General features: G+C 37.8%; 2 protein-coding genes across 2 annotated transcripts in view; one reads left to right on the top strand and one right to left on the bottom strand.

The window, feature by feature from the left end:
• Positions 1-5254: 5254 nt before the first annotated feature.
• Dcaf16 (DDB1 and CUL4 associated factor 16) lies at positions 5255-6391 on the bottom strand. The gene is given in 4 exon segments (XM_087909481.1): positions 5255-5454; positions 5457-5595; positions 5597-5781; positions 6346-6391. Coding segments are annotated over 4 exon segments (570 nt in total).
• Positions 6392-10667: 4276 nt separating this feature from the next.
• Positions 10668-18368, top strand: part of Ncapg (non-SMC condensin I complex subunit G) — a 34511-nt gene continuing 26810 nt past the window's right edge. Inside the window, exons 1-7 of the mRNA XM_087909045.1 lie at positions 10668-10845; positions 11728-11931; positions 12287-12515; positions 14437-14582; positions 14808-14892; positions 15912-16104; positions 16529-16678. Of these exons, the coding sequence (XP_087765171.1) occupies positions 10735-10845; positions 11728-11931; positions 12287-12515; positions 14437-14582; positions 14808-14892; positions 15912-16104; positions 16529-16678 (1118 nt within the window). The 5' untranslated portion in view covers positions 10668-10734. The remainder of the gene's footprint in view (positions 10846-11727; positions 11932-12286; positions 12516-14436; positions 14583-14807; positions 14893-15911; positions 16105-16528; positions 16679-18368) is intronic.

Below are 18368 nucleotides of genomic sequence, written 5' to 3'. Positions count from 1 at the left end.
TCCAGCCCAGACCACTGAAGAAGCAACATGTGACCTGCCCCGCTGTAAAAGGTACCGAGCCATGTGGCTAACATAGATAATAAGGGTTAATATAAGCTACAAGAGCTTATAAGTAGCCTGAGCTAATGGGCCAATCAGTTTTATAACTTATGGAGATCTCTGCGTGATTTTATTTGGGGTTTGCTGGCTGTGGGAAACTGGACAGGACATAAACCCCAACAAGCTAGCCTTCATGTTACAGTTAAATATGGCCTAATTTCTCAAGCAATTCCAGTAATTCTCCTGTCACATTTCAGTCATTTAACTTTTTTCACATAGCTTACCTCAATTGAGCCAACATATAATCCTAGTGCAGTCCTCCTACTATGTTGTTATTTTATTATTTTAGTTAATTACTTAATTATATATCTATTATTATTTTATCTCAAATCAGACATTTATTGTCCATATCTCCTTGACATGATCTGTGAAAGAAATAGACAATTTTCTGGATAGATACCACAAACCAAAATTAAATCAAGTTCAGTTGAATAATTTAAGTAGACCTATAACCTGCAAGGAAGTAGAAGCAATCATCAAAAGCCTCCCAACCAAAGGGGAAAAAAACCCCAGGGCCAGGTGGTTTCAGTGTAGAATTCTACCAGAACTTCAAAGAAGAGCTAATACTTATATTCTTAAAGTGTTCCACATAATAGAAACAGAAGGAATATTGCCAAACTCTTTCCATGAGGCTACAGTTACCCTGATACCAAAGTCACACAGAGATTCAACCAAGAAAGAGAATTACAGACCAATCTCCCTCATGAACAATTGATGCAAAAATACTCAATAAAATACTGGCAAACTGAATCCAAGAACACATAAAAAAAAATCATTCACCATGATCAAGTCAAGTTCATTCCAGAGATGCAAGGATGGTTCAGCATACAAAAAAAAAATCTATCAATGTCTTTCACCATATAAATAAATTGAGAAAAAAACACATTATCATCTCATTAGATGTTGAAAAATATTTGACAAATCCAACACCCTTTTATGATAAAGGTCTTGGAGTGATCAGGGATATAAGGAACGTATCTAAACATAATAAAAGCAATATATAGCAAATCAACAACCAACATCACATTAAATGGAGAGAAATTCAAAGCGATCTCACTGAAAACAGGAACAAGACAAGGCTGTCAACTCTATCCATATGTGTTATACATAGTTCTTGAAGTTCTAGCTAGAGCAATAAGACAACAAAAGGAAATCAAGGGGATACAAATTGGAAAGGAAGAAGTCAAACTTTCACTGTTTGCACATGATATGACAGTATACATAAGTGACTCCAAAAACTCTACCAGAGAACTCCAATAGCTGACAAATACCTTCAGTGATATGGCAGGATACAAGATTATCTAAAAAAAAAAAACAGTAGCCTTCCTATATGTAAATGATAAAGAAACTGGGAAAGAAATCAGAGAAATATTACCCTTCACAAAAGCCATAAATAATATAAAATATATTGGGGTAACACTAACCAAAAAAGTAAAAAATCTATATAACAAGAACTTTAAGTCTCTGAAGAGAGAAACTGAAGAAGATACCAGAAAATGGAAAGATCTCCCATGCTCTTTGTTAGATAGAATCAACATAATAAAAATGGCAATCCTGCCCAAAGCAATCTATAGATCTAATGCAATCCCCATCAAAATCCCAACACAATTCTTCACAGATATTGAAAGAACAATATGCAAGTTCATATGGAAAAACAAAAAACCCAGGATATTCAAATAGTCCTGTACAATAAATGAATTTCCAGTGACATCACCATCCCTGACATCAAGCTCTATTATAGAGCTACAGTATAAAAACAGACAGGTTGACCAATAGAATAGAACCGAAGACCTGGATATTAAATTAATCCACACACATATGAACACCTGACTTTTGAAAAAGAAGCTAAAATTATACAATGGAAAAAGAAAGCACCTTCAACAAATGGTGCAGGTATAACTGGATATCAACACGTAGGTTAATGCAAATTGATCCATATCTATCCCCTTACACAGAACTCTAGTCCAAATGGATTAAAGGCCTCAGTATAAATCCAACCACACTGATCCTGATAGAGGAAAAAGTAGGAATTAGCCCTCAATGCATGGTACAGGAGACCACTTCATAAATATAACATCAGTAGCACAGATACTGAGAGCAACAGTAAATAAATGGGAACTCCTGTAACTGAGAAGCTTCTGTGAAGCAAATGACATAGCCAATAGACAAAAAGGCAGCCTATTGGATGACAAAATATCTTCACCAACCCCATATCAGACAGAGGATTGATCTCCAAAATATATAAAGAACTCAAGAAATTAAACATCAAAATTCCAAGTAATTTAGATCTGGGGTTCAGATCTAAACAGAGACTTCTCAGCAGAAAAATCTCAAATGACTGAAAGACACTTAAGGAAATGTTCAACATTCTTAGCCATCAGGAAAATGCAAATAAAAATAACTCTGAGATACCATCTTACATCAGTCAGAATGGCTAAGATCAAAAACACCAATGACAGCTTATGCTGGAGAGGATGTGGAGTAAGGGGAACACTCCTCCATTGCTGGTGGGAATGCAGACTTGTACAACCACTCTGGAAATCAGTATGGCAGTTTCTCAGAAAACTGGGAATCAACCTACCTCAGAATCCAGTAGGTACTCTTACTTATTATTGGACAGATAACTCAATTTCTAAGAGAAGGCACTGTGCTAATACTGATGTCAAAAGCAGAAGGTCATTTTATTTTACACGCATTGGTATGAAAACAATGCAAGTCATTTGTAAGGCCTTCATTGCTTTAATTCTCCTCTAATACTGAAACATTATTTTCGTTACAGGGAAAATTTTAGGTATGTACATGATATGAGTCACAGTAGGAAATTCCCCTGGATTGTACCTATCTGTTGAGAGCCAGGCCAACCCAGGGCTTTCATAATACCCAAATGAAAGAACAAAGGGAACACTATTTCTGTGTCCTTACCCAGGGGCAGACTTGGCAGGGTCTGGTCTGGTGCCAGGTCTAGAGACTCTAAGGAATTAAGGTTTCAGTTCCGGGGAACCTGACTTTTCCTCCTGTAAAGACTGGAGTTATCAGTTCCAAGGCCCCTGAGTGCTTGGCCTGTCTGTGATGGACTTGATAGATACTGAGTTCTCTTTATGCAATTTTGCTTGATTAGCTTCCTGTTGAATGTGTTCCATTCCCCCTCCACCCCTCCCGCATACAGTGTACAAGGTGTTGGATTCCTCAAGAAACTTGCTTGCCATGAGCTTGTGGAAGAACTCCTGATTCCAAACTTCCCTGTTTCTTTACTATTTCTTATTCCTGCTTCTCTTTCCCATGAACTTAATCACTAAAGAACAACCTGCTGGTCCAGGTCACTACCATTTGTCTTCCTCCAGAGTATGGCTTTTTACTTTCCTTAGGAAACAGATGAGATTAAGACATGATTATGGATGTCTATAATTGAAGGTATCTGGACAACTTAACAAAAATATGCTTAATATCATTAAGAAAGATATAACATTTTGAAATTTCTTATTAATGTCACATAGTTAAGAAATCCTATTAGCGTACTTCAAGAACTATATTCATATATGTGTGTGTATATACATACTTTAAATATGGTATTATTTTCTTTTATCCTACTTGTAGTGAATACATTTAATCAGAAGCCCACATACGGGGAATGTGCAAGTGGCAAATTCATTCCAATATCCCAAACCCCCGGCATACAAGAATATGCAACAGTTTAAGGTTTTTCATTTTATACATCTTGAATTAAAATTCAGAAACAAAAATATTTTCAAACTTGGGTTCCAATGGAATGTGACTTTTTCTTCAAGAGTGTTTTTATTTTTCTCTTCTTAAAATACACCTCTTTATCCTGAAGACAGGGCAAATATGGTTCAGCAGTCTTTACTCTCCTAAAATTTGCTACATTACATTTACAGAATTATGATTTTATTACCATTTCAATTTTTACTTATTTTTGTACTCAATTATAGATTATATAAAAAACAAAACCAGAAGAAGATATATTCAATAACTTGTTTTCTGATTTCATTTATATGATCGGTTATCCAGGATCATACATAAATTTTACTATCTTATGGTATCAAAAGGATTTAACAGTCTTATGCATTTTCTTTATGATACTCGTTTTGACTCAAATAAACATAACAGACACATACACTAACTTTATTCAGCCAAAAAAGAAAAAAAGAAAAAGAAAGATCGAAAGCTTATCTACTTAGAAAACCATACTGCTAATAAAACTCTTAATTTCAGATCTGGATAGTTTTGCAGGAAGTATCTTTAGATTAGAGGGTTTCTGAAATGGTTGCAATGGATGCAAACAGAAACTTCTGTTCCAGGAAATTAATACAGGTAGAATATTTTAACCATTTTGCAATTAATACTGAAAACACTAGTTCTTTCTGGTGAAAGTTGGTTCTCTCCATAATCTGAATTTGTTTATTTGTTCTTGAAAAAGATCTTGGTAGGAAGATTTAAGAAAAATATCCCTTACAGAAGTCTGTTTAAATCTTGGGTATGATATAACAGGCCAAATTAGCCTGGTAGAGTCTGGTGGAGGCCTAAAATTCAGAGTGTTCATGAAGTATTTAGAAGTACCTTTATTAGGCTTGGAGTAGGGTAGGCTAGGTTTGAATTCACATTTTCCACATTCCACTCCCAAATATAAGACACAAGAACCCTTAAAAGGTGTCAGATGAAGATATCAATTATTTGTATAATTATTTCTGCTAATTCAATCTCCCCCCTAAGAATAATTTCTGAGAGGGCATGCTCAAACACTACCTTTTCTTTAGTTGGATGACAATATCTTGAGTCATTGAGTAGCAAGTAGCATTTTAGCTCGTCAGGAATACCATTTGGTTGAAAAGGCATCAGTTTTCCAAAGGGTCTGTGATTTACTTTGTAGTCTTTAAACATTTTCTTGGCTTTATTTACATGTTGAGTATTCTGCCTGCATGTCTGTATGTGTACCACATGCATGACTGGTACCCAGGTGAGTGTGAAGCATGTTGGCTCCTCTGGAACTGGAGTTACCGTTTTAAGCCACCATGTGGCTGCTGGACTTGAACCTGAGCCTCTGCAATAACAAGTGCTCTTAGCCTCTGAGTCACGTCTCCAGCCCCTATCTCCTTTTCTAAATAAGCAACACCAGTATCAAAGCAAATGCTTACTATTTTCATGAAGCAGTTAGAATTTTGTTAACTGCCTTCTGGAGATCAGTTTAGGAAATAGTGTCAAAAAGTTCAGTGCAGGCAGTTTCCTTTACTCCCTTTGTGAGGTAGTCACAGCAACAAGAAACACAAGAATCAGGGAAATGATTTACACATCCACGTTTGGAAATGGCTCTACTCAGTACTAGGCTTAGCTTTTTGGTGAAAACTGCAGTATTCCATTTAGAGTAACATGATGTCTAGTGTGCTGGTTGTGACTTTTAAGGGACTTTTGAAAAGCTGGGACCCCACAAGAGGCCAGAGAGGGTCACTCAGGAATTGGTTCCAGTTTGGGGACACAATGGGAAACAATGGAAGAGTCTTAGACCTGTCGCTTGAAGTTTGTGGAGTGTATTATTTTGTTCTAAGAGTTCAGCATAATACAATTAGGATTTGGGATCTAAACATTTCCAAGTTTTAGAATATTTTACAAGATCATTAACCTGGCAGGAAAGATTCTCAAGAAGTTTTAGGTTGGGCATCTTGGGGTCCTCTTCAGAGAGATTTCATCCTCTAAAATCACCATATAGGTAGACCATTCTTTCTTCTTCACCTTTTGATTCTGTTAAATGATCAGGAGATGAAATTGGGGGACCCACCAGAACAGTGGTTCTCAACCTGTGGGTAGCAACCCCTTTGCAAAAACCCTATCTCGCAAAATATTTACACTATGATTCATAACAGTAGCAAAATTACAGTTATGAAGTAGAAATGAAAATAATTTTATGGCTGGGGGCATGGTCACCAAACATGAGGAACTGTATTAAAGGGTCACAGTGTGAGGAAGGTGAAGAACCACTGATCGGGAACAAAATAGCATGTAAGCAGCAGAAAAGGTGACAATTTAAGGCAGAATGCAGACATTTACCCCTGGTGAACAGAAAAAAAAAAAACCTCTTCACAGATTTTAACTTGTCTCTCAGCCCATTACACATATAAGGCATGCCTCAGGCCCACATTGTGCAGTCCGGGAAGATAATGCTGCGTACTATCCATTCACAGGGAAGTATATTAGTCCTCAGGACCAGTTCAGTGTGCAAAAGTGCTAGTCCCTTACCAGTGAACTTCCTCCCCTCCGGACTCAAGCAGAGCTGAGTTCTCATCTAGGCAAACTGATTCTGAGCAGTCTCAGCTGGGAGTGATACTATGGAGAAACTTTGTGTACTTGGTTTTGTTGGCAGGGACAATGTATCCAGTTAGTAATTAAGGACCATTAGCTGCCAGTTGGGTGACTTTGCAGTAGCTATGATCTGGTAAAAAACTGTCAATAACATCTGTTGTTCAAAGATCTGATGTTTTCTATAGGTAATTCAATGACCTCTGAAATGGTATCTCAGTAATTGGACTATCTCAAAAGGTAGCCTCAACCTGTGACCTGTGAACAAGACTAAAGACATGATGTTAAGGACTGAATGTTCTAAGTAGCATTACCATCTAATTTTAGGGCTTTCAAGAAATGGACACAATTCAAGGCTTAGTTTTCTTATCCCTATCTTATTTTTTGAGGCAGAATCTTCCTGTTTCCCTAGAACTCACTATGTAGAACACACTCCCTTCAAACTCAGAGATGTATCTGCCTCTGAAGTGCTGGGATCAAAGAGTCCCATTTGTGTCTTACAGACTAAGACAATTTTGCTGTTGTGGATAGCTTACAGTCACAAAACTGGCTAAGAGTTTGGGCCATTTCATTCCTTTATTAATATATAACTGAACTGGTTTGTTTTCACCCCCAAAATTTTGTGGAAGAGCACATATGCCGCAAACTCTAAAGAATTTACCTTTTTACCTCAGATGTGTTTGTTGGGATGTTTTACTGGGCCTGTTCTGGTAGTAGAGTTGTTAGGTGTCAAGATTCTTGTGGTGACCTCTGAAGTAGCCGTCATATAATCAATTCTCTATAGACTATTAGGTTGTGAGGAAGCATAAAACTCCTTCTATAAGGGAGACACATTAAATGTAAATCTAGAGTCAAATCAAATAAAGGTAAGCTCACTTTATTTACAAAACTCAGGTGAGACAGTTTTATTATCAAGTAAGAGTTATCTAAGAAAGAACAGTAACTTCTTTGCATTAGTAAGGCTGACCAAACCTTGATGTGTGGCACTCTGACATACTACTGGAAATCTTAGTCAACGTTTTAAATAAATGATAATTTCACACTAAGAAAACAAAACCCTAAACATGTAATGGGCAGAGGAACCAACCAGTAACATGTATCTAAAAAGACATGCTCTCAGGCAGAATAAACGAGTACCTGGTATCTGAAGACACCAATTTTCTGTGATGGGAAAAGTAAAGGGAGCACTTGCCACCAGAGCAAAACAAGGTAAAATTCTATGACTTCACCTTCAAGAAACATGCTCTCAAATCTAGTAACATTATCTACTTCATTCTGAAAAGAATACTTTGTGATTTACCTTCAGTCGGCCTTTTAGTGAGATAGGAGGGGCTGCCTTTAAATTGGCCTGTCCTTTTATAATTTTGTTTTCATCTCAAATAGACTGCATCTGTAAGATTTCTCAAAGTACTCTTCAAAAGGCTAACTCAATCCCCCTTTTGATACGCAACAAAAGAAGTGTATTAAAAGACATAAATTCTACACATACAAGTGATCCCTCTGCTATTTTTCTTTTATAGTTCCTGTATACATTTCTGTATCAAAACAAATTATCCTCATCTATTCTAAACATTTTCATGCATAATTTAGTTTTCAAAAATTACTGATCTAAAATTCAGAATTCAATATAATCTTACAACTAACGTGTTACTACTTAGTTTTTGCTATCTAAAGTTTGTCAAAGACATGACATTCCTATACGTATTTGCTCTTTTCTCACAGAATAAAAGTAAGAGTCAAGACCTATGTAAGCGTTACAATAACACGATTATGTTGTTTGAATTCAATAAAGCATATTGGAAAAGCTCTCAGATTATAATGCTGAATAAGTCCCAAACCCATATAGTATTCTTTACTAAAACCCATGACTCCAATCAAAACAGTCATAGTGCCCTCTAGTGGCCAGACTCACTTTATTTCACTAATGGTGAAAAAGCCAGATAAAATATATTGTAAAGATGTATTTTAAGACATTTTTATCAACAAAGCAATAAAGGCAGCAAGTATCTACAACAGATAGAGACAATTAAAGGCCAAAAATTTTCATAAAATACTGGTATGTTCTGCGTTTGTTTGCCAGCTTATTTTACATTAAAAACAAACGATACATACTCACAGACTCTCATTTTGTTAGCATTTTTTAAAATTTTATTTTGTGTGTGGCACATGCATGTTTAGGACAGAGACTTAAACAGTGGGTGCTTTCACTGATTATGTCTTATTTTCTTTGAGACAGGCTCTCAGGGAATCTGGAGTTGCTTAGTTTGCCAGACTGGCCAGTCAAGTCCTGGGATCCACTATCTCTCGCACCCACAAGTGCTGGGGTTACAGATGGGCACATCTGATTTTTATGTGGGTGCTGGGCATGTGAGTTCAGTTTCTCATGCTGTCCAGCAAGCACTTTACCCACTGACCCATCTCCCCTCTTCTCTAGCGATCCCCAAAGTAAACAAGGTTTTGTATGTTCACCAGTCACATGAACCTACTAAGCATCTGAAGTAGCACTAGTGCAAAAATAACACCCAGAGATGCAAAGTCTTAGTAAGACAAGAAAAAAAAGCGTTATCTTTTTAATAATGTATACTGATTATATGGCTAGTGATTTTAAGCAGTAGCATCTAGGCATTCTTTCCCTGTCTTTCCTCCTCAGAATGCACATTCTTAACTTGTTTTTGCTCCCAGTGATTAACCTGGGGCATCTTTCTCCAGCTGGACATGGTGTTGGTTTCATTCCAAGTACCTAACACCACCACCATAGCTATCACTTTAACCAGCAAATTGTGTACCTATAATCTTTCAGAAACTAGGAATGAAACAGGAGGATGATCATGGCACATTCCTAGGATGAAATCTCGGGGCACCTTGTGTGTCTCAACTTACTCATCCTAAAAGGAGATATAAATAAAGGATTCAATGGAGTAAAGTGCTTAGAATAGTGTCTGTCACATGAAAGGAGTCAATAAATTTTGATAATATTAGCATATATGAATAAAGTTCTAAAACAGTAGGGGTTTTAAAAAGCCAGTTGCATTTATGGGTATTTATAGATGGTTAAAACACGAAAACCATTGAATACATTCATTCATTCCAACATTTACTTATGTGGATACAGGTAAAAATCTGGGTGGTAGAAATAAAAAACTTCATTCTAACAGGTTACTTCTGATAGGGGAAGGCATCCAAGCGGCTTTGGAATGTTCTAGCTTTCTGTGAAGACGGAGAGCATTCTTTTCCATCCTCACAGAGGATGCTGAGGTGCAGGACAAGTTCTTTGAATTATGAATTAAGTTGATATAAAACAAACCGCAAGGAAAACAAAACAAAACTCAGACAGGGGATTGCGGGGTGAACATGAAAGACCAGATGATCGAGGCATGAACACCACACACAGCTACAAAGCGGGTGGCACAAGCTACACAAAGGGAAGGAAACTCCGGTGAAGAAACATGAAGTCACCCAGTGAGAAGATAGTCTAGGGCAGCCCTCTTCCTGATACACTTCACCAATGGACACGGGACAGGAGGCTGCAGTTTTGTACAATCACCAGGCAAGACGCCAGATAAATTTCCCATTTTGGAGGGGTGTGTCCTATGCCCCAGCTGAGCCATTCCATGGGAGATAATTTTATATAATAACCAGTGCGTGTCTTCGCCAGGACCCCAAAGTCCTTTTGCACAGTCTGCGTTCTCCTCCGTCGGGAAGAGTTGTTACGCAGCGGTGTGAAGCAGACCCGGGAAGCTGGAGCACCTCCGAGCGGCTGCAGACTACATTTATTCCGCCTTTCTCTTCCAGGTCCCCCAGACTGCAAGGCCGCCGCCCCGCCCACTGCGTCCACGGAACTGCAGGAGCCCTAGTCCAGATCGACCTCAGGAACCCCTGGCTTTCCCGAACCCCGAGCGCGCCCTCCCAGAATCCCTCATTTGTCCCCTTCGCTCAGATTCCCGCGTCAGGCAGCAGGACTGGAGACCGCGTTCTCATCGCGGCAGGTTTTCTCATCTCCCGAGTAGACTACACCGGTGCCACCATCTCCGCGCAGAAAGTTGGACGCCAGCGTCAGCTCGGCTCCTTGACGACGACACCACTTCCGGCCACGCCCTCACCGAATCTTCACAGTTTGCCACCCCCTCGGCGCATGCGTGCCCAGCAGCGGCAGTTCAGATGGGGGTGGGGGACGGGTCGGAGAGTCGGGTGTCTCTCGGCTTCCGGGTTCCGCCTCTCGCGAAAATCCCGCGGAGCCTCGCCCTCTCGCGAGAGGTGTTTCAAAACTCTGGCGGTAATCGCGCCTGGGAGGCTCGCTGAGTGGTTGTGCGCGTTTGTCGTCGCGGCGCCATGGCGGCGGAAAAGAAGCGGCTTTCTGTGAAGGAGGCTTTTCGGCTAGCGCAGCAGCCACACCAGAACCAGGCGAAGCTGGTGGTGGCGTTGAGCCGCACGTATGGCGCGGTAAGCGGCCTGGCCTCGGCGCCGCCGTCCCCCTGTCCCCCCCACCCCGCCGCCCCCGCTCAGCCTTTTGCATTTGCGCGACCAGCGTAGGGGTAAGCTGGGCTCAGGTGCTCTGAGGCTTGCCCGAGGTCTCCTGGTCTCCAGCCAGTGATCGGGACTCCGGGCATAGTCCACACGGCGTCTTCCTTCAGTTTTCTCCACCCCCTTCCCTGGGCCCCCGGAGGAGCGATCCGTTATCCTTAGTTTGGCAGTGACTTGGAGACGTTGGGCTTCAAATTTCAGACGTCCTATTTTCCTTTGGGGTCTCTAGTTCATCGTAAGAAATCCGACTATGTTATTTCAACCAACTCCTAAGCTTAAAATCCAATTCATTTCACCAAATATTAGAACCTAGCCTTTCCTAGGTATGTCAATTGTTCATCGAGTGGAGCTGTGAGTCTTATAGGACAGCGAATTTGAGGCCGATAAATTATTTTGAAGTTCGAGAAAAGTAAATACGAACGTGATTAAGGATATGGACTAGGTTGTGGAAGTTAAACTAAAAGATAATTGCTGGATATTAGGAAGGCCTAAATAAAATGAGTTATTCTTGACGAAGTTTGTGTTGCATTAATATGGTAAGGAAAACATTGAGAATCCAAGAGGTTTGAAAGAAAAACAGTCAAAATTTATGCTTTCTACTTTCTCAGAGGTGCAGATTATATGCTGAAGAGAAGTTTGGGCAGGTTTATTTCCCCTTTTCTTGGTTTGGATAATTGAGAGTTTCCTAAAAATGATTTTAGTTTGCCCTAAGGCCAAAGCTTTCAGCAGTGTTAATGGTAGTGTGGGGAATAAAGAATCTTCATTACTGCAGCTCATGGAGGTGTTTCTTCCGTCTTTCAGATGGATGATAAAACAGCTTTTCAGGAGGAGTTTGTTCATTACCTTAAATATGCCATGGTGGTATATAAACGTGAACCTGCTGTGGAGAGGGTCGTCGACTTCGCTGCCAAGTTTGCTACTTCATTTCACCAGTCTGATCAGGAAGAAGAGGAGGAAGAGGAAGATGGTGGCATTTTAAATTATTTGTTCACTTTTCTATTAAAGGTACTGTGAAAACAGTACTTTGGGGGAAGTAATGAAGAGAATTTCTCCATGGTGTTTGTCATTTTCCACAGTGAAATATCAGTGGTAGAGAAAAATGTATGAGAATAAGTCTTTTATAGGAAATCTTGACTGTCATTAAGCTGAAAGGATAATTCTAGTTGTTGAGTTGTTAACTGCCTGTTTAAATTCTCATGTTTGTTGTGAAATTTTTCTGCCTTGAAGTAAAGCATTCCTACAGAGAAGAATATGCTTATTTTTTTAGTATAGCAAATATTTTTCCAGACCACTTGAGATTATATTGACTATTTAAGAAAGGAATGTGACTAGGAATAACTTTTTATCTGTTTTTGTGTAGTCTCATGAAGCAAACAGCAGTGCAGTCAGATTTAGAGTATGCCAGCTCATTAATAAGCTTCTGGGGAGTATGCCAGAAAATGCCCAAATTGATGACGACTTGTTTGATAAAATTAATGAAGCCATGCTTATTAGATTGAAAGATAAGATTCCAAATGTGAGAATACAAGCGGTTTTGGCTCTCTCTCGACTCCAAGATCCCAAGGATGATGACTGCCCAGTAGTTGATGGTATGTATGGTGTCCTAAGTCTTATTTCAGTACATTGACTTTGTTAATTTTTCAGTATTTGGATTTGATGTGTGCGTGTATACATGTGGGTGTGGGTGTGTATAGTCACATGGAAGCCAGAGGTTAGAATCAGATGTCTTTAGTTGCTCTACCTTATTTTTTGAGACAGCATCTCTCATTACATCTAGAGTTTATCTACTCAGACTCATTGGCCAGCAAGCCCCAGAAATCCTGTCTTCTTGTCCCCAGTGCTAAGATCATAGGTTCTTGCCACTATGCCTGGTTTTTTATGGGTTTGGGGAATGGAACATCTAGCCTCATGCTTGTACAGCAAGTCCCATACTAATAGATCCATCTCCCTAACTGAGCATTGAATTTCTACTTATTAATTATTTATGTCTCTATGTGTTAAGGAAGAATCAACCCAACAATTTAAAATGAGAACATATTTTAACTTTGCCTTGCTTTTACTCCAGTGGTATCCCTTTCTCAGAGATGGTGATAATTACAGTGAATTTTGGGTTAATTGCTCTATTTGCCTGAAAAACTAAACTTTAGACAATTGGTGTTTGTTTCAGTGTTAAATTTTGTCTGCTATTTTTTGATGGACCATACTACATTTTTGTGTCTTTTTTTTCCTTCAAAATTATTTCTAGTTTTAGCATGGTATATTTTTTTCTACTCTATTTTAATGTCTTATGGAGTTTATTCTGCATTTTAATGGCCCCTCTAGTTGTTTGCAATTGCTTTGCTTTAAAACAGTGCTAGAAGCAGGGTGTGGTGGTGACATGCCCTAGTCCCAGCACGCTGAGGCAGGCAGATCTCTGAGTTTGAGGCTAGACTAGTCTATGAAGTGAGTTCTAGGACAGCCATGACTACACAGAGGAACCATATCTTGAAAATCCATACCAAACCAACCAAACAAACAAAAAACCCCAGTGTTAGGATTTTTATACATGGTTTGAGTGCATAGATGAAAGAGTTTTGTAGAGTTATACTTAGGGATAGGCTCATAGGCCCCACTTTATTAGACTAGGTGGAGTAGTCTAAAAAACGATTTACTTATTAATAGTCTCAGTAATGGGGCATGAAAGTATTCATTGACCCATATCCTCTTTAGTTTCATCACATTTTAAAATTTGATGCCCTATATGTTATTGTTACCCATCTTCATATATTTATCATGTGATCATCATGAGTTGCTTAATGTTGGTGGTACAATTTGAGAAGTATTACTGTAAGTGATTTTTATAACACTGTAGCCTGTACTTGGACAAATGGATTGTAAAGTTCAATCACTCAGTGCGACTTCTGGTGCAGTCTAAAGTTCCACTAGACATGTATGAGATTACTGCCACTATATTTGACATGCTCTTGTATAGTCAAGTTTTTTTTTTAAAATAAATAGGAGTACACTCAAGCAATTGTAAAAGTGTATTGAACACATGAATTTATGACAGCCACTTATCAAGGTTAAAAGTGTAAAGTTAAATGTGAACCTTTGTAACTTTTCTTCTGAATAACTATTCTAACTGTATAGAAGTTCATTGAGTTGTATAGTCTTTGGGCTTGATTCTTTTTTAATTTTGGGGTATGATTGAGGGGGACGTAACATTTTTATATAAAGTTTAAAATAAATCAAAATAGGTTCTTACAGAAAACCATATCAATTTAAAATAAATTGCCTGCTCTAATCATCTCCCGACTTTTGAGGTTTTCCTTTTTAATCTCCAGTCACAGTATATTAATTTTTAGTTCCATTCTAAGAAAGTTATTAAAGTTTTCTTTTCCTTTTTTGCTAAAAGTGAATATATAAGAGTAGTACATGCTCTCTCTGTTATTTAAAAAATTAAATATCAGAGGGACATATCTATGACTTAAAGAGCAATTTTAATATTAAAATGTATTGCTTTATTTTTAGCATATGTTACTATGATAGAAAATGATTCAAATTCAGAAGTTAGACGTGCAGTGTTATCCTGTATTGCACCATCAGCAAAGACTTTGCCAAAAATTGTGGGGCGTACAAAGGATGTAAAAGAGGCTGTCAGAAAGCTGGCTTATCAGGTAAATAAGTTAAGCATCTTCAGAAGGCTTGTTTTTGAAAATGGCATTTTGGAAAAATCTTGGTAACAATGAATTTTTTTTCCAATTAGGACTTTTGAAAAATATAGGTAATTTAGGTAGAGTATTATTGTATTAAATGGGTTAACTTCCTGAATAATACAGTATTCATAAGTAATATATCTCTAAAGTGTATTGAGATTAATGGCTATCTTTTACCTTTTTAAGGTGTTAGCCGAAAAAGTTCATATAAGAGCTATGTCCATTGCTCAGAGAGTACTGCTTCTTCAACAAGGTCTTAATGACAGGTCAGGTAAGATACACATTTTTGTAAGTCAGACTTGAAGTTAATGAAACTATCATTTCCATAAATTTGATGAAACATTTTGAGGTTAAAGGCCTTGATATTTTGAAGGAGCAAGGCATTTCTTTTAGACTTCTCTGCTTTATGGAGGGGAAGACTATTCTAAATTTTATGTGGTTGCTTTTTTCAGAAGTCAGACAGAATCTTTCTTTTTATCTTGTCTTTCTTAGACAGTATTATTGTGGTTTTCTGTAACAACATAAATGTGTTCTGTGCATGAGAAACAACTAGGAATGAGCAGACCTGTATAATACCCCATCCTTCTCATAGGTCAAACTAGTGGATCTCCTTATATGAAAGATGTTCTAAAAATTCTTGGTTGGCTCTCATGAAACATTTAGTCTCAGTTTTGCTGTACCAAGAAAGCAAACTTGAGTTTGTGAATATGGATGCTTTTAACCTCAACCTCTGGGTCACAACCTCTTTGGGGGTTTGAAAACAAATCTTTACATTATAATTCATAACAGTAGCAAAATTAGAGTTATGAAGTAGCAGTGAAGATAATTCTATGTTTGGGGATCACCCCAATATGAAGAACTTTTTTAAAGGCTTGTAGCATTAGGAAGATTGAGAACCACTGCCTTAAATGATACAAATAAAATTTGTTTAGTAAAGTATGTTGTGATTTCAATACTGCAAGTTGAATTCATATAATTGAAGTCAGCAAGTGAAGTGGTAGATTTCTTATATTCTGATGCTTGATATTCAGTGAGGAGACAATATGAAGAATTTTTTATTCGGCTATATAGGAGTTAGGTTTTTACTGCTGAACTTCCATATGTATTTTGAAATAGTCATTATGACTTAGTAATACTGCATCTTTTGTTATCATGCTTTGTTCTGCTTATAATCTATTTGTATTGTTAATATCAGTGTTAACATTGACTCAATAAAAGTTCATTAAAATGGGGATAGTGGGGGGAAAGTCTGGAGTGTACACTGTTTACCTGTCTGAAATGACTCCCCAGATGCTGTGAGACAAGCAGTGCAGAAGCATCTTCTCCAAGGCTGGCTGCGCTTCACCGAAGGAAATATCTTGGAGTTACTTCATCGGTTAGATGTGGAAAATTCTTTTGATGTGGCAGTCTCTGTTCTTAATTCCTTATTCTCAGTGACTCCTCTCAGTGAACTGATCGGAATCTGTAAAAACAGTGATGACAGGTATATAATAAAGTATTTAAATTGAGCTTCCACAATTAAAATTGGTTTTCCCTCCTTGTACTTTCAGATTTCATCAGTACCTTTTATCTGTCCCTCATTTCTTTGATGAATGTCTTTTCCCCCTCTGGTACAAGAACTCATACTTTTCGTCAGCTATCGCTTCATTTGTGCCCTTTCATTTTGTAGTTTTATTTTTGTATTACATGTGCTGTGAAAACATCCCCAAATGGACATTCTTGCCACATTAAGCTTATTGGAAGCATCTTAAGTTTCTTTTCTTTTAATAATTTTTTGGATGGGTCATTTATTGACTTAGTAGTTAAAATACTTAGTAATTGAAGGAAATCTGTATCTTATTTCCATTCTTGTTCTGCTTTTCAACTGCCCGTAAAAATCCTGCTCTCTTATTCTTTTCTAAATGAAGGAAGTTGATTCCAGCGGAAACATTAACTCCTGAACTTGCTTTGTATTGGCGTACCCTCTGTGAATATTTAAAATCAAAAGGAGATGAAGGTGAAGAGTTTTTAGAGCAAATTTTGCCAGAGCCTGTAGTATATGCAGAGTATTTACTGAGGTAAAATTTTTCTTTTGGTTTGAACTGTACTTACATTGCTCGTGTGCTGATCTCATAGCCCCCTTATTTAAAGTCGTCTTTGGAAAAAAATTAAAAAAACAAAAAGGTTGTATTCAAGTAGGTATAAATGGGTGTGTTCATTGAGTGTTTCTCAAGAGTCTGTTGTGTGGTTAGTATATTGAATGTGTATACTATCCCTGTCACAGTGACTCAACATTAGCAGGTGATTAGTGTGGCTTTCCCTGATAAAACTTTACTTTTTCTTGGTTGAATGTGAATATTCACATATGATGAATTTTATTTTTTTCCCTAAGACAGGGTTTTAATGGAGTTTTAGAGCCTGGCCTGGAACTAGCTCTTGTAGACCTCTTGTGGCCTCGAACTCACAGATATCGACCTGCCTTTGCCTCCCGAGTGCTGGGATTAAAGGTGTGTGTCACCACCTCCCAGCCATGATGAAATTCTTAAAAATTATTTTGAAGTATGATTAATAAAAACTCAGAGAGAGAAATTGGGGTTTAGCCTAAAGGTCAGAAAAGCAAAATAGCCAGCCACTGGCTCTTACCTCTATCTTAATCTGAAAATGGCGATCCTGCCTCCAGGAATCTCAGAACGAGACTGAGTCAGCAAGCTTTCTCTTCCCATTTTATAATCCTCTAGTTTTGGGATTAAAAACAAGTACCACTGTTGCTGGTTTCTGTGGCAAGCTTTTATGTCTACTGGGATTAAAGGTGTGTATAATAGGTGGTTGGTTTTACTTTTCTGATCCTCAGACAAGTTTTATTTATTAAAATACAAGTGAAATGCCACTACATTATTCTTTGTAAGCTGTACAAAAACAGGTATCATGATTGTTAGATTTGACATATCCTATGTCAGAGTCATGGGATAGTGATGTATGGCCAGTTTTAGTATAATGTCTTTTTTGATTAATAATATACTAAAAATAAAACAACTTTAAAATTTTATTTTTCTAAATTATCTGTCTTGGCTAATTCTGTGTCCGCTTGACCTCAGCTAGAATCATTTTGGAAGAGGGAACCTCAATTAGAGTAATGCTCCCACTAGATTGGCCTGTGATGGTACATTTTCTTGATTGGTGGTTGATTTGGAAGGGCATAGCTTACCATTCTTGGGCTGGTGGTCCTGGTTCTATAAGAAAACAGGCAGAGCAAGCCATGGGGAACAAGCATTTCTCCATGACCTCTACATCAGCTCCTGCTAGGTTCTTGCCCTGTTTGAGTTTTTGACATAACTTGTGTGACTGTCGTGTGAAACAGGAAATAAAACATTTTCTCCCCAGTTGCTTTTTGTCATGATGTTTTATCATAATAGACACCCAACTAAGACAGTATAATTTCTACTTCACTGTAAAATTATGTTAAAAAATACTTAAAATTCAAATGTAGAGATAAATTTATTTTTTCATCCCCAGTCCCATCAATCATTGTAGAGTTAACGAAGCAATTAGGGTGTGCATTTTCAAATCTTTTTCTCTACGTGTTTTAAATGCACATGTAAGTTTCCTTTTGAAAATAGAGCATATTACATGTATATATGTATGTATGTATATGTATATATACTGTTTTCTGGTTTTTATTTTTTTTTAACCTGTATATAAAATCATTATTTGTTGGTATGTGGTATTACACTATTGTGAGTGCCTTGTGCGCTTTGTAAGTGCACTTCC

The sequence above is a fragment of the Myodes glareolus genome, chromosome 8, assembly GCF_982192425.1.
Source record: "Myodes glareolus chromosome 8, mMyoGla1.1, whole genome shotgun sequence".
Classification (NCBI taxonomy): Eukaryota; Metazoa; Chordata; class Mammalia; order Rodentia; family Cricetidae; genus Myodes; species Myodes glareolus.
Note: the sequence above shows the minus strand (reverse complement) of the source record. Positions and strands in the feature narration are given on the sequence as shown.